The sequence below is a fragment of the Poecilia mexicana genome, unplaced genomic scaffold (assembly GCF_051168715.1).
Source record: "Poecilia mexicana isolate PSO_F unplaced genomic scaffold, ASM5116871v1 scaffold_21, whole genome shotgun sequence".
In the NCBI taxonomy this organism is placed as follows: domain Eukaryota; kingdom Metazoa; phylum Chordata; class Actinopteri; order Cyprinodontiformes; family Poeciliidae; genus Poecilia; species Poecilia mexicana.
Genome location: NW_028263390.1, coordinates 8,006,529 through 8,021,124, shown reverse-complemented (window position 1 = coordinate 8,021,124; position 14,596 = coordinate 8,006,529). Strand labels below are relative to the sequence as shown.

Genomic DNA, 14,596 nt, shown 5'->3' with positions numbered 1-14,596 from the left:
AAAAATGCAGAAGAAGATGTAGAAGAATATGAGAGGAAGGAGAATAAGAAAAGCTGTGAGCTTTCCTGAGTGCAGCCTTGCAGTAAAGTTGTTATTTTTGTTACTGATTCAGTTTTTACCCCACTAGGGAAAGGGGTGTACAGAAAATGGATGGATGGATTCAGTTTTTGAAGCATAAGAGAAATTTCACCAAGCTGCTCTTTAAAAGGCATTTAGTAGATCTCCAGCACATATAGCAGATTGAAGACTACTGCCATTTCAATTCAAGATCTCACGAATTACACACGTCTTACTGTCAAAAACAACTCTGAACAAAGACTTAAAATGTTTGTTCCTGATGTTATAATAGCACAGTGACCAACTTGTAACACCAATAACGAGAAATTAACTAATAAGTAACTACACTGAATCAGCTCTTCAGAAATGTTCCTGATCAAAACAAAAATAACTATGAATGACCTCCTGCTGGTAGAGTTTATATATCGGAGGGATATAGCCACATTTTCTTTAGCGGACGAGGGGCAAATGATAGCTCTTTGAAAAAAAAAAAGATTAGAAAATTGCTAGAAATTACATATACCCACTACAGACGTTGTATTGCCTTGTTGCGGAAAATGTCCTATATATTTACCTTTACAGACATATTTTTATTTTTCCACAACACAACAAGCATCACACACAAACAGAGATAATAAAAAATAACATTTCCTAATTCATTTATCTCTCTAACAGCACATATCAGCCATCTGTGACTGAATTAGTTTTTATCAACGCTGTTGACTTCTTGCCTTCAGTTTCTTTCACACAGACAATAAATATGATTTACCGCAGTGAAGTCTGGTCCATTACAGGTGGCACATGAGTGTTTAGACAGGTTTTCATATGCCATAGTGTGTTTTATTTATTGTTTGATGTATGCCTGTGCAGATCTATGAGGACACGCTGCATGCTCAGTGGGAGAGCACTGTCAAGCTGACATTACTCAAGCAGACATGCCTCCCCAGCCAGGAGGTTAATTCCCTAAACGGTGAGGAGTGTGTCGCTGGCTCTGTGTTTTGACACCCGCCGCTTTTCCACGGCGGCTCTGAGGGAGGTTATCACAGAAGTTCACCGTTGCTGCCTGAGAGCTCGACTTGAGTAATGGGAATGGAGGGAGTTCGTTTTTCAACGAGCTGATGACAAAGTCACAGACGAATGAAACTGACCAGACAGACACACAAAAGATTTGTTTCCCACACTCAAAATTGTGGTTGTGTGAATATAGAAGATAATATGAGTTGCGTTAAAATATCAGGAAATATCGCAACGGAAAAGGATAGGGATAATATAGTCCAATATATGCAGGCATCCACAGTAAGGCTGTGGATGTTGAAGTGCACTAATGCCCAGAGTAAAGTGTAGAGGCAGAGCAAGCTACAGTGTGCACTGATCAAAAGAGCTGAAAGGTGCCAGGGGAGAGGAGGATGAGTCAGAAAGACTTACTTCTTGACAGGAATTCGTCCCTCCGGGTTGAGCTGCAGCTTCAGTCGAGTGTATCTGCAACGGACAGAGAACACGTTTCAAAACCAGTTGCAAAAGCAGTTTCTCTGTGTGAAATTTCTGCACTGGTGTGTTGTCTTTCACTGTGTGCTTGTTTTGTCACCAAGTGTTTGACAGCGTGGTTTTAGCTTGATGTGCAGTGGAGCTTTCCATCAGACACGGTTAGATTTGGGTCTAATCTGACCAAAGAATCTTCTTCATTGTGTCGTTTGGTAGATTCCTTCATATTGTAGCAGTCAGGCTTGCACTGAATCTGAGGGGACCTCTGACTGAAGACTGTTGCTGAATGACAGTATTATGGCTGTCATCACATGTTAAAAGGGCATCAGAGACAATATTCCACAGTAACATGTCCTGGGTTTTTGGTAAGCACTGCTAATCCACCTCTTTAAATCTTAGTCCGGCCGCGTGGTTAGAAAGCCAGACAGAGAGATGTTGGAGTCGAGGTTATGATGCTTGCCCATTATGACTGACAGAAGGGACAATTTGATCTTCCTTCTTCTCTCTCTGCTCTGGTCTGCATCCTTTTAACCCTACCCTAGTTCAGGTATTATTTGAACTTTTGAGATGCTAACCAGCTACTCCCAGTTGTAAACACAATACCCTGATGCCACGGTTACACATAATCATGAGCACAAAGAGAAGAAAAAGAAAATCCCAACACCTGGACAGCATCCAAAACCATAATTTTCTAAACACGCAATGCTTCAAGAACAAAAAAGCAAAAGTCTGCAAAAAGAAAAAAAATAGGCTCTAATGTAACAGAGAGAGCTACTTTAACATGCTGTAACCATAAGCGGTGCAATTCAAACAAACAAAATAAAACCACGTCAAAAAACATACTCTACAAACACCGTTTGTGTGCACATACAAGCTCTTCTATCAGCACAGCCCCCAGTGAGTGCACTTTGCATGCCATGAATGTCTGCCTATGTTTACACTGCAGGTTTGAAACGTGGTTAATTCCTGGAAGTCTCAAGAGTTGGCAGTGCAGAGCAGTGCAGCGGCAGCAGCCACGCGGGGCAGAGTAACCTGGGCTATAAATAGCTCAGCAGCAACAGGAGCTATCATTACAGGTCGGGCTTTAAGTGGCTGCTGGCTAATAATTAATATCCATTATAGTGTCCACATCTTAGGGCAGACTGGCTGCCTGAGGGAAAGTCACAGATGCCTTTAATGGTTAATAAGGGACAGACTTGTTTACTCATGCATTTTTTTTTCTAGAAAAAAAAAAAAAACAGGAACAAAAACGTCAACTGAGAATAAACTTTATCCAAATAGCTAGAAATGGCTGGCATAAGAGGAGAAACAACAGAGACAACTAAATAAAACAGGAGGAAAATATTTATACGTATAGTTCAAGTTTCCTCGTGACTGTCCAGTTTTCATCAGATGTGATCCAACACGCCGCTCACGATGTGATTAAGTCGTTCTCTTTGTGCTGTACAGAGCACAAAAAGAAAATGAAGGAAACGCTCATTTAAAAATCTGCTGGATCCTGCAGTTTCCTGCTGCTTGTAACATGTCTTAGTCCCACTATTAAAAAGACAACCTCTCACAACCTTGAGAGCTGGAGAGGATTGACCACATGCAGAGAAACATCAACATCATTTCAGGGATAAAGCCTCCACATGCTGAAGGAGTGGGAGTAAAAACTATTGCCCGATTTGTAAGCAAGCGGTGCACAACAGCCGCTGCTGTGAGCAGCCGTCGTGACTGCAAAAGCCGCTCTCCTCAATTTTATTCAACTCTCTCCATGCTATGTGGTCGATGGCCACCTTTATTGTCTCATAAGTCAATTAGCCTCCTCAGGGGTGCCAGTTAATGGCTTCCATTCGCTGATAAACATCTGACAGCAGGGAGATGTCACCAAACACAGCTCTGCGTATTTTACTAAAAGCCGTGCCTCACATTTATGTTTAAGCTCACTTTGCATGAACATCGCTCAGTCTCGCACCATGCACATAAATCAGCGTGAGTGTGTGTGTGTGTGTCTCGCGGAGACAACCGTGATGTAGTGAGCCGTTTGACACAAATAATCTGCAAACATTGGTCAGTGTGGGGATAACTGATTATGAGTCTGTCGTACTGGAGGCGCAAACATTTACAAGGTCAAGTGGTTATTTTTCTACCATTTCAACTTCAAACTAAAGCCCAGATGCTCCACAATATTTATTGTGTGTGTTTTATGCACATGGTGTTTTATTAACGCCTTCCTTTCTGGTGACTATGTGATAAATAACTTTCAGAAGTTTTAACAAAAAAAAAAAAAAACCTAACTAGAGTCATGCTGCATAAATTATTGTGATATAATATAGATAATGGGGGGAGGGGATAACAATAAATAAGGTCTGAGAATAATGACGATGGAAGAGATAGAAAAATAATGTAAATTAAATATTTTTTTCAACAATAAACTAAGTGAAAACTTCATTAAGTAAATCAAAACCAAAATGGGTTAGGGTTACTCAATAAGAAGTGGATTGTTGAAAGAAAACTTTAAGAAGTTAAATTTCTTCTTAACCACAAGTCATATAGAGGACACAGCAAACAGGTGGTAAGAAGAAGCTCTGTGTCGCCTACAAATACATGCCGCAATTTCCAGATTTTTATTTGGAAATTGCTTTGAAAACGACGTTTCTCGTTCCTTCCACATCAGAATTGTCCAATAAATTGTATGTGTGGCTGTATAGTAACAAAACATGCAAATGTTCAATTGATATGAAAACTTTTACGTCGCATTTTACGCAAGTAATAAAAATGCAAGCGTAAAGACCGTTTAAATACTATTTACTCTTCTCCACTGCACAGCTCATAACTTGAGTGGCATTAGAAATGTCTGGCATCTTTGTGGCACCAGAAAACCTAATTTTCATGTCTGTATTGGGAGACACAAGCTTTTACATTTTCTCTGAGGCATGCTTGCGGGTTCAAATGACATACGCTTTCTCAAGGCAGGCCTCTCTGGACATGTTCTGTGCCAAAAGGTTCGACGCCAGGCTGAATAATTCCTCTGCCCATTCCTGCAGAGAGTAAACCAACAACACATCACGTTAGCATATTTGTATCTCGTAATTTTGCTGTTTCTTCAGTCGTTTCATTTGAAAAAAAAAATAGCAACCTTTGCAATCTCCTCTTGAAAGGCCATGAAGTTCATGTAGGTGATGTTGACCATGTCAGTGCCGCTAACCACAGTCAGCATCCTGTTCTCCAACTTCCCTGGCAGTGTGCTGACATCCAGCAGTTCACGCAGCTTTGCATCCTTTGGAGAAGAAACACACAAGGAAGCAGAAAAAAAAATTGTTACAAAGACTTAAGAGAAAAAAGAAAACCAAATCAATGTTTTAAGGTGTAAAATGCATTTTTATTATCACATATATATATATTTTTTTTTTCAGACACTGTGGGGGAACCGGTCAGCCAAACATGCATCCAAAGTCCAGCAGGGATAAACAAACCTTCAGTGGAAAAGAAAATGATGCTAAGCAGAACACGGAAAAGGACCAGGAATGTTCTGTTGAGGAAGTGAGAGGCAGTCCTGTGCTCTGTCATAAGATTTTGGATTCCAGAGTAAAAAACCCAAACGCTGAAAAAGAAGACCTGTCAGCGTTTGGAGTATTCGCCTCATCTGAAGCTGATTTGGCTGATTAATGAGAGCTCTGCTATACACACTGACACTGTGGCAAGGTGGGAGGCATGGAAGTACAAGAAGCAATCATTTGATGTTTCAAAGCACTGAAACCAACAAAAAGCTAGAGCAAATACTCTAGCTTTACTCTAGCTAGTAAATGAAGAATAGTACAACATTTTCAATCGGTCAGCAAGGATTGAGCTCCCGTGATACTATTTTCCTATGATTGGCTTAGATTGGTATCTGGCTGGTCAAGAAATGAAAATCATTTTTCTTTCTCTGTAGTCAATAACTGGATCAACACAAAGAACTCATAACATTTTCAGTTCTTTTAAGGCACTTTTTTGGGGGTTTAATGAAAGTCTGATACATATACATATAATATTTTGATGCATGAACAAGGGTAATCTTGTAACGTCTTTCCTTTTTGCTTGGATTCAAAACTTCAAGACCTATCAAATAATCACGGTTTTCTCTTACCTCTCATAGAAGTTGAAAAAAAAAATCAGATTACTTAAAATCTGAAAAACAAAAAACAACGAATCTAAAAAATCTGGGGCATCTTTTCCAGTTTTTTTTCTGTCATTCATTCATTCATTCATTCGGATTCATGGACAGACAGAAAAATATTTCTCTGCACTTTGAGAAAAAGCAGCACAACACTTCCCCGTGACCAGCAGAGCAATACGTTTTCTCACAACTCTTTTATTTTTTTTTTTAAACAAAATCTTCAAGCTCATGAGAACAGACAGTCTCCACCTTCAGCAAAGCAAAGTCCAGACTTAATTCGCCTCCACATTTATCATATGACAAATTCAGCAGCTTGTTTCAAGAAATCTCCTCTCTGCCAAAACAAAACAGAGGCTGATGGCAGCAGTCCAACTCGCAGAGACAAATACTCAGAAGGTTTGTTTTTTTTTTTCCCTCTAAGAAGAGAAAAACTAATTTTAGCAAATATACATTTAGGTACCTAATCTACGGTGCAAATCCTAAAATACAATCTACAATGCCTTAGAGGCACAAGAGACGAGAATAACAACCTTCTTCCTCTCCCCTTTGTGGCTTAGTACGCAAGAGGCATGCATACTGGGTGCTCTGGCTTAATTAACACAACAAAAAGCTTTGTAAAGGATTCTGCAGAGAAAGCAAATGAGCTCCCATTAATTTAAGCAATCAAAAAATGAGCATTGAGTCCTGTTGATAAATGTCCTCTACATGTCCCTCACGTCCGCAAATCAAAATGTCCCAGAATCACCCCCACCCCATTCAGTCCATTATTACATTTTAAGACAAAGCATTTCTCGATTCGCAGTTAAAAAAAACAAACAAAAATACAAATATTTTCTACGGCTACCTCTCGTTTCTAAGCAAACCACTGCTGCTCACAAAATATTTGTTGTGCATTATTTTGCTTGCTCGAATTGCATGGTGTTAAAGTGTTAAAGTGATAAAACAAACACATGTTCTCAGTCAAATAAGAATCCATCAACTTCCACTTAGATATTCTGGAAGCCACCAGCTGCATGCGACTGTGTAAAACCCACTTGCAATTTGCTTCAGCAAACAATGCTAAAGCACACATTGAGGAGCGCCGTGGACGGCTGCCAAGGATGAACGGCTTCTGAGAACAGACAAGATGACAGTAAGATGCATATTTCATTTGTTACGGCACTCGAATGTCAATACAAGGCGATTCTGTTTTAAATCTACTTGTAGCCATTAGCCGGACATGCTGCCCGTCTCGCGGCATGTGCAGTCAGTGCAGAGCTAGACTGGCAGGAAGCTGCAGGCACTTAAGGCAACCTGAGAAACCTCAGCAACCGTGATGGAAAAGATGAAGTCAGGCAGGTGGACCATGCAGGGGAGGAGTGAGGCAATGCAGAAAACCTCGGATAACGCTGTGCTATGAAAGCAGCAAAAGGAGAGAAGGGAGGGGGGGCTCATTCATGTGAACGAAATGTAATTTCCTACTGGTGCATTCGTAGAGACTGTAGAGGCAGGCCTCAGGTCCCAGTTACCACAAGACTGGAAGTTTGGATCAAGCAGAGGGGGGAGTGGGTTGGGTTGGGAAAATTTCTTTGAGCGCTTTTTAAGACGCATCCATAAAGCTTCAAATGTCCCCAGTCTCCAGAGTGCATGTGTACGAGTACGTTTGGTGCGTCTGTGTGTCCGTGGACGCTGCAGCGCGATCCATCAGGCGCTCGTGACGCGGGTTAGCAGCTGCTGCGCTTCAGCGTGTGAACTCCTTTCAGAAGAAAACAGACTTCTTCCGCCTGCATTAGTTTGTCACAAGGCCCCACCTGTCGCCCGGTATGCACTCAAACTGTGTCACGCTCTACCGAACACAAGGAAGGGATTCAGACCAGTAACGGGAAATCGGGAACACAACAGGTCATTAAGTCCAGAGCGCGGCACTTGTCTAAACTCACAGCAGCTCTGACACACACACACACACACGCACACACACACGCATACACACGCACGCACACACACACACACACATACAGTAACAGTCACACATTTTCAAAAGACTAAAACTGTAACTTCAGAGAAAGTCAGTCTCACACACACACACACACACACACACACACACACACACACACACGCACACACGCACACACACACACACACAACTGAGGATGCTGTTTGTGTTGCTAAATATACACACAAAGACATCAGATCAAAGGAAATGTCAACATGAATGATTGATTGACCCATCTAAGAATACATATGGCACATCAACAAGAGGAGCACGCGTATAAAATGGCACCGATTTCAAGTTTTCGTGTTAAACTTTACAGCATTTTTTTCAGAAAATATGGGGTTATGGAGTGTTATTTTGAAGTGCATCGAAAATATATTGCTCTCCTCGTAGCAGGAACGCCTGTTTAAGGCATGAACAAAATGTGATCACTGTGGTTTATTATTGCAGGGTCTTGATTGGTCATGCTGACCGGTGGTAAAATGAAAATCCAATTTTTTTTCTCTTAAAAAAAAGAAGAAGCTCCACATGGTTACCACTAGAAAGGAAGAGAATATACTTCCAAATTGCAAATAATTTAATTGCTGGGTTTTTCAAGCTGCAACACAAATGCAAAAACATTTTTTGACATGCTGTCACCAAGAAAACCAGAGCTGATATTTAGTGATGAGAATGGAAGAAAACTACGAGGAGGAATAAAGGGAAAAAGCACAAGCAGCAGCTACCAGGGTTTAGAATTATGCAGAAATTGGAGCGCGCCTCAAAGCACAACAGACCTCGAGGCGTGGTGAGATCAACTCAGAGTGATCAGCACGCAGATAGGGATTTTGTGTTCATGATTCTGACTACTCTATCCAATATGCACACTGTGCAGGATGAAATTAATCACATGCTGCATTCTCCTTGTGCTGCTGGAAACCTAATAAAAAGCTGGTAGAAATACAAATGTGCAAATATTTACTCGGAACATTCCTCGACTGCATGAAAAAATGTTTTCATGCAGATGTGATGCCAGTGGTGATACCACTGCTGACCAGGAAAGCAGCAGAAGATAAATTGAAATTCTGAATGCTGTGAGTGGGGTCACAGTGATCTCCATAAATTTGCCACAATCGAGCATTGCTCAAACAACTTTGGAGGTCCTGCAGGCTGGAGGCTGGCTGGGATCTGGGGTCAACGGGGCCTCAGCATGTTCAGCGTAAGTAAAGCTGATCATTTTTCCTGGAAGTTTTTCCCAGAAGGTGTTAGTTTTGATTATTTGCAGTGAGGTTCTAAAAATTACCTTCCTACTAATAGGAAGATGTCATCTCTCAGTGAGGGAGCTGAAAGGAAGGAAATCCTCAGAGAGGTGCAAAGATATTCAAAAACTCTCCGTTTTTTTGTCAAATTAAACTGTTCATATTACTAGAGAATAACCATATGTCAGTGAACACGAGCAATTTATGGTTCCGCAAGAGCTTGGTACTACTTGTTTATCCAGCTGATGAAATTAAGCTGGATAAACAATCGAGCCTGCCATTGGTTGCCATCCAGATCAGCTGCAACTTGCCAAGAACAGAGGAAACTTTTGGATTTTAAGTCAGCTGTACGGCAGCATCGAAAACATATTCCCGACTGCTAGATGTCATGACAGCTGATTCGGCAAATTAGCATTATGGTAAAAACCAGGTCTGACTTGCAAATTGGCTACTAGTCCGTGAATGTACTTATGTTCTCCAGATGGTTAACAGACATGACGTCGTCCTAAAACGGGTAACAGAGCAAAACAGTATGAGTTCTACAAAACTGTTTTTTTAAAGAAATATTTTAATTTGATTACCTTCCACAAAAAATAACAATCTTAAATGACAAGAAAGCGAAGCTGCTGTCATGCATCTGTGTGGCGTTTTGCATTGCTTGTTAACCAGCCTGCGTGACTCACAGAGACTACAGAGCGTTTTGCACTCGGTAAGGCTAATCCTAAAATGACTCCCTCTCTTGGTGATGCAGTCATTTATTTAAGAGGGTTATGCTGCATCTGCAGAGCATGTTTTAAACATTAGCCACATCATAACTTACACAGACAGAAAGCACTGAAACACTAATCCCATTAAAAAGACAGAGCCCCCGTTTCTGCCACCATACCGAAGCCGGCCTTCCTTGTCATGCACATGAAGTCACATGGATGACCAGACGTGTGTGTGTGTCCAGTCAATGACTTCGCAATGTCCATGCACGCGAGATGCAAATTGCTGCATGCGAACTGCTTCATGTGCTGCTTTGAGTACTCTGCTAAAAAGCAGAGCTTAGCAATAAAAGATCAGCGGCATGTCGCATGTCAGGAATTTGCCTAAAACGTTAAATAAATAAATAAATAAATAAAAGCCTAAATGCACACAAGTTGCTCGCACAAAATTGGGCTCATATGTTAAAATTAGGCAAAACAAGACAGCACTGAGCGTTTCAGCTGCGAAAGGACACCATGTATCTTAGCTTTAAAGCATTTTGCTGAACAAACAACTCTGCGGTTCAGCCTCCGTAGTAGCAGGATTTTGTACCAGAACGCTGCACTTTTCCTACTGTAAACTTTCTCAGTGTGAAAATCACTTCGCTAACTTTTTGTGTGTCAGGGGTGGAACTCGGGCATAAAAAGCTGCCTAAGGATAAAACACAGATGAGAGCCTCACAAACAGCTGTGTTGTAAACACGATCAAAGAATATGCATGAGAAAGAGAAGGGGGTGCAAGGGAATCAGAGGGAACCGAATCAAAGACTGCCTGTCTTTGATTCCAGGGCTTTCACCTCGTTCTCTCCTTTGCCGCCTGAGTCCTGTATTCAGTCCCAGCGCCTTATCTCTGAGGCAAATTGTTTCTGCTTCTTTTCATTATTCGCGTGTATTCATAATTCATTTGAGCCCTCAAGAGTCAGCGGAGGCTGACCACCGCAGTTTTATGAGGCGGAGAATTACCCAGAGGGCCAGGAGTAAAAGGTCAGAGCCAGTCAAGTCATCAGTCAGTTTCTCTGGTGATGCATTGCTGACCACAGAAGCGGCCACTGGCCGGCTACGTGGCCGGCTTTGTGCGCGAGTGCTCTGCAGACTTAAATCACAAAACGTCTTTTCTTTTCAGATTTTTGGAGTTTTTCAGATGTGTTTTTGTTTAGCAACATTGTGCAATTTGAAGTAAAATCTGCTTTGAAGTAGTAAATTACTGAATTTTGCAGAGAAGAACAAACAAGGCTATTTAAATTACCCATCATGGAGCTACAGCGCCCGGAAAAACTATCCAAGCTCCCTGATGAGTCTTTTCAGGAATTTAGTGCAATGTGCCAACACAAATTACTGCAAAATTATAGAGTGGAGATTTTCTTTTTTTTTTTTTTTTTTGCAAGTAAAAACCTTAACAGTGTTCAATACATTTGTATTTGCTGTTTTTATTCAGTTCTTTGTCAAGCTGCACACGTTTTAAGGCCTGCCTGTGAAATTTGCACACTAGGGGCTGAAGGTTTTGCACATTTTTTGTCACAAATTATCAACCTTCTTTGTCGCTGTTGAGGAAAATCGCTCCCCACAGTATGAGACTTTCACCACCATATTTCACAGATATGTTCAATTTTGGTCTGAACCAACTAAAACAGTTTCTTCCGCTGCTTTTCTGAGCCCATATGAGTTATGGCAAGCTGCACAATCTTTCTTTCAACAGTGCTTTTCTTCCTGCCAGTTATCCAAAAATGATAGATTAAACACAAGGACAGCTGTTATGTCAAGAGATTTCGCCACCTGAGCTATGGATGTCGCCTCTCTTTTCCTGGACGGCAGATTGAACAGTACTCATTGAAAATCTCAAAACTGTTATTATTTCCTGATAATTTAAGCCCGTTTTAAACTTCTCAACTAATTTCTCTGTGACCTGTCTGGTGTGTTCTTCGGTCTACATGTCACTATTTGCTATTTGCTCAGCAATACTAGATAGAATCCCAGTAAAATATACTTGAAACTTGTGTTTGCAATGTGACAAAAATCTAAAAGCACTGCACATACTTCCTCTTTCTTTGCACATTAACTTGAAAGGCAAAATGAGTAAGGAGGCATTTAAAATAACATTAACCCAATCATAATTAAAGTTACTCTCTGTCTCATCATGAGCACTAAAGTTGAATGCATTTGCTCACTGTGGTGTGTTAGTGGTGCTCAGTCAAGCATCGATGCACAGGTTGAGGAAACGCGTGGGAGGCGGCTGGAAGCTCATATAGACTTAACAATCCCTCATTGCGGCTCTTCAATCGGGACATTTCATTAACCCTGGTGCACCGAGACATGAAACATGAGATGGAGGGGCGGACAGACGGGGCGCTGGGGGCAGATAAGCACACTATTTTCAAAATGACAGAGTATCAGTAATAAGTTGTCCTGACAGCCACTCATCTACATGTGTTGGGGAAAGATGCCTAATGTTCTCCTCCTATGATAATCAACTCGTGGCGCAGCAGAGCCGAGCATCGCAGACTTTGATGTTACAGTGGAAAGCTAATTTTTAAAAAAAAAAAGACAAGTTAAAAAGCTCAGTATATCTTCCGCTATCACGAATATTTCAATAACAAACTCGGCGAACTTATTACAGTCATCTCTCTTGCAGATCAGACTTCATTCGAATGTACCACCAGGCTTCGGTCCCACTTTCATTACATCTGCAGTGCGGCTGGACCAAACACTCTAGGTAATAAAAGAACTGGTGTCGTGGCTCCAAAGTTTTACTCCAGGTGCTTATGAATTTGTAAATCCACTTATTATTCCACTCTGCGACAGAGGGAAAGAATTTATTGCACGATCATGATAGGATCATTCATCCGTTTGAAGCTCACTTCTCCTTTCAGATTCCTCTTAGAAGATGTTGTGAAGCAGATTTATCTGCTTTGAGTGACTAAAATAGTAAATATCATACTTAGTGTTACTACAAATGCAAACATTATGACCTCAAAGGATCAATGAAGATCATTAAGCAAAAGAAAAATGTAGTAACAGGGGATAAAAACATAGCTTATCAATTAAAACCAGGAGTTGACCTTAAGAATGTTAGAAATATTGATGTGATGCATAAAAAAAGAAATAACTGATAATTTACTTGAATGGCATTCCTGTATAAATAAATAAATAATTAAATTTATAAATTACTAAATAAAATTCCTTATCTGTATTTCTGAAGATCAAGTCTATGAAACAGGCAGTAATATGAGGCTTAATTTGGAGAACATGTAACATCAGTATGAGTGCAAAATGCAGAGAAATGCGTTGCTGTTTGCGGTTAATTTGGAGCCAACTTCAAAGGTAAATGATCAGAGCACAAGCAGCTGCTTCTCGGGTTGCATGAGGAGCTGTTCTGTTACAACTTCTCAGTGAATTTCAGTAGAAAAATGCAAAGACCGCAAAAAAAAAAAAAAAATCCATGCAGACAGCCCCGGACCCGGATACAGAAAATGGACGGTTTAACAAGAAGCATAAAGATGAACAGTCTTAAGTTCAAAACAGTGTAAACACACAGCAGCACAGAGAAGAATGGGAAGTTTGAAAAGGAATCCAGAAGTCACCTGGCTTGCTATCAAAGTGTTTCAGTGGACTCAGACGGCTCACGTCTGACAGCCGCTGACAGCTGAGTGTGCAGCCTTGGCAGAAACTCTCAATTCAGACTGCCGCCTCACATAGGAAAACCCTGACGTCTCATTCAGCCAGCTTTGTCACAGAAGAGAAACACATTCTTTAATGGAAGCACAGAGAGACGCCTGACAGCGTCTGATTGCAAATCACGTCCCCCTCAGTAACTAACATATCTGACTGAACTGTCAACCAATGAATGCTGCTGAGACAAGATGGCCAGGATGGACTTTATCTCTTTGTTTGCATGTATCAGTACCAAGGTAAACCCACAGTGAGATCTAACCCCATCATTCGCACTGTTTTGTAAATATGTGTGACTGATTCTTAAAATTGTATTATAATTTAGTTTTTTTAGCAGAAGGAATATCTCCTGCTTTTCTTCTTAAAAAAAAAAACAGGCCATTAAATCATGTTTTACACTTTTAATTTATAATTCTATAAAACACTGGTACTGTGAATCTGTGTTTTTATATTCAAAGCCATCACACTATGAGAATTTCATGCCTACTTTAATTCAATCCATCTGTACGTGCAGCTCTACAGCAAATTAGCATTTCAAGATTGTAGCTGGTAGAGCTCCAGAGATCTGTAGGAAATCAGGCTGCCAGCTCACATTAAGACACAAGCTTGGAAGTCAAGGCGTAAAAATAATCAAACAGAGGAGAAAACTGTCATATAGGTGACAATGAATCCCGAAGCTCTTCTGTTCTCGGGAATGCCACCTGCATACAAAAAAAAAAAAAAGCTGTGACAATGCTTCTTGAGTGCCGCAGCAGACCAAAGGCTTTCTTTACACACACTCAAGCATATGTTCACATAAAAAGCTGCAATTATGTAGGTTTGTGTTCACGGCGATTCGCAGGAGAGAGAATAAACAGAACAAAAGCTGGAGGACGACTCCCACTGCGTGCAAATCTCTTTGAGGGAAAGACAGAGAGACAGGAGGGGGCAAGGGGCGAGCTTGATGAGGTGGAAGAAGTCTACCTGGCATGCACTCTTCCTCTATCTGACTGAGCTCACATGAGGCGGACAGGAAGGGAAAGGCAAAGACAGGAGAGAGCGGACCTCAGACACGCATGCCACACAAACTCCAGCAGGAAAAAAAAAAATCAGCTGCTGCGATTCACAAGTGGAGCGCTCCTCATTAGAACAAGCGCAGAGCAGAACTCGGAGTGCAAGCAGCACACAAGTCAAACAGCCAAAAGAAAAAAGAGAAAACTCTTACTGCTCACTTGGGTTAAATTTTTAATGAGGTATGAAAAGTATAATGTGCAATCAAATCCGGTTATTGCCAGAAAATTGTGAGACCTTTAAA

General features: G+C 41.0%; 1 protein-coding gene across 1 annotated transcript in view; it reads right to left on the bottom strand.

Annotated features, from left to right (window-relative positions):
• plcb1l (phospholipase C beta 1-like) overlaps nucleotides 1-14,596 on the bottom strand; it is a 114,694-nt gene that overhangs the window by 52,947 nt on the left and 47,151 nt on the right. Inside the window, exons 4-6 of the mRNA XM_015001910.2 lie at nucleotides 4,661-4,801; nucleotides 4,483-4,562; nucleotides 1,483-1,536 (exon numbers count right to left, since the gene is read on the bottom strand). Coding sequence (XP_014857396.2) covers nucleotides 1,483-1,536; nucleotides 4,483-4,562; nucleotides 4,661-4,801 — 275 coding nt within the window. The remainder of the gene's footprint in view (nucleotides 1-1,482; nucleotides 1,537-4,482; nucleotides 4,563-4,660; nucleotides 4,802-14,596) is intronic.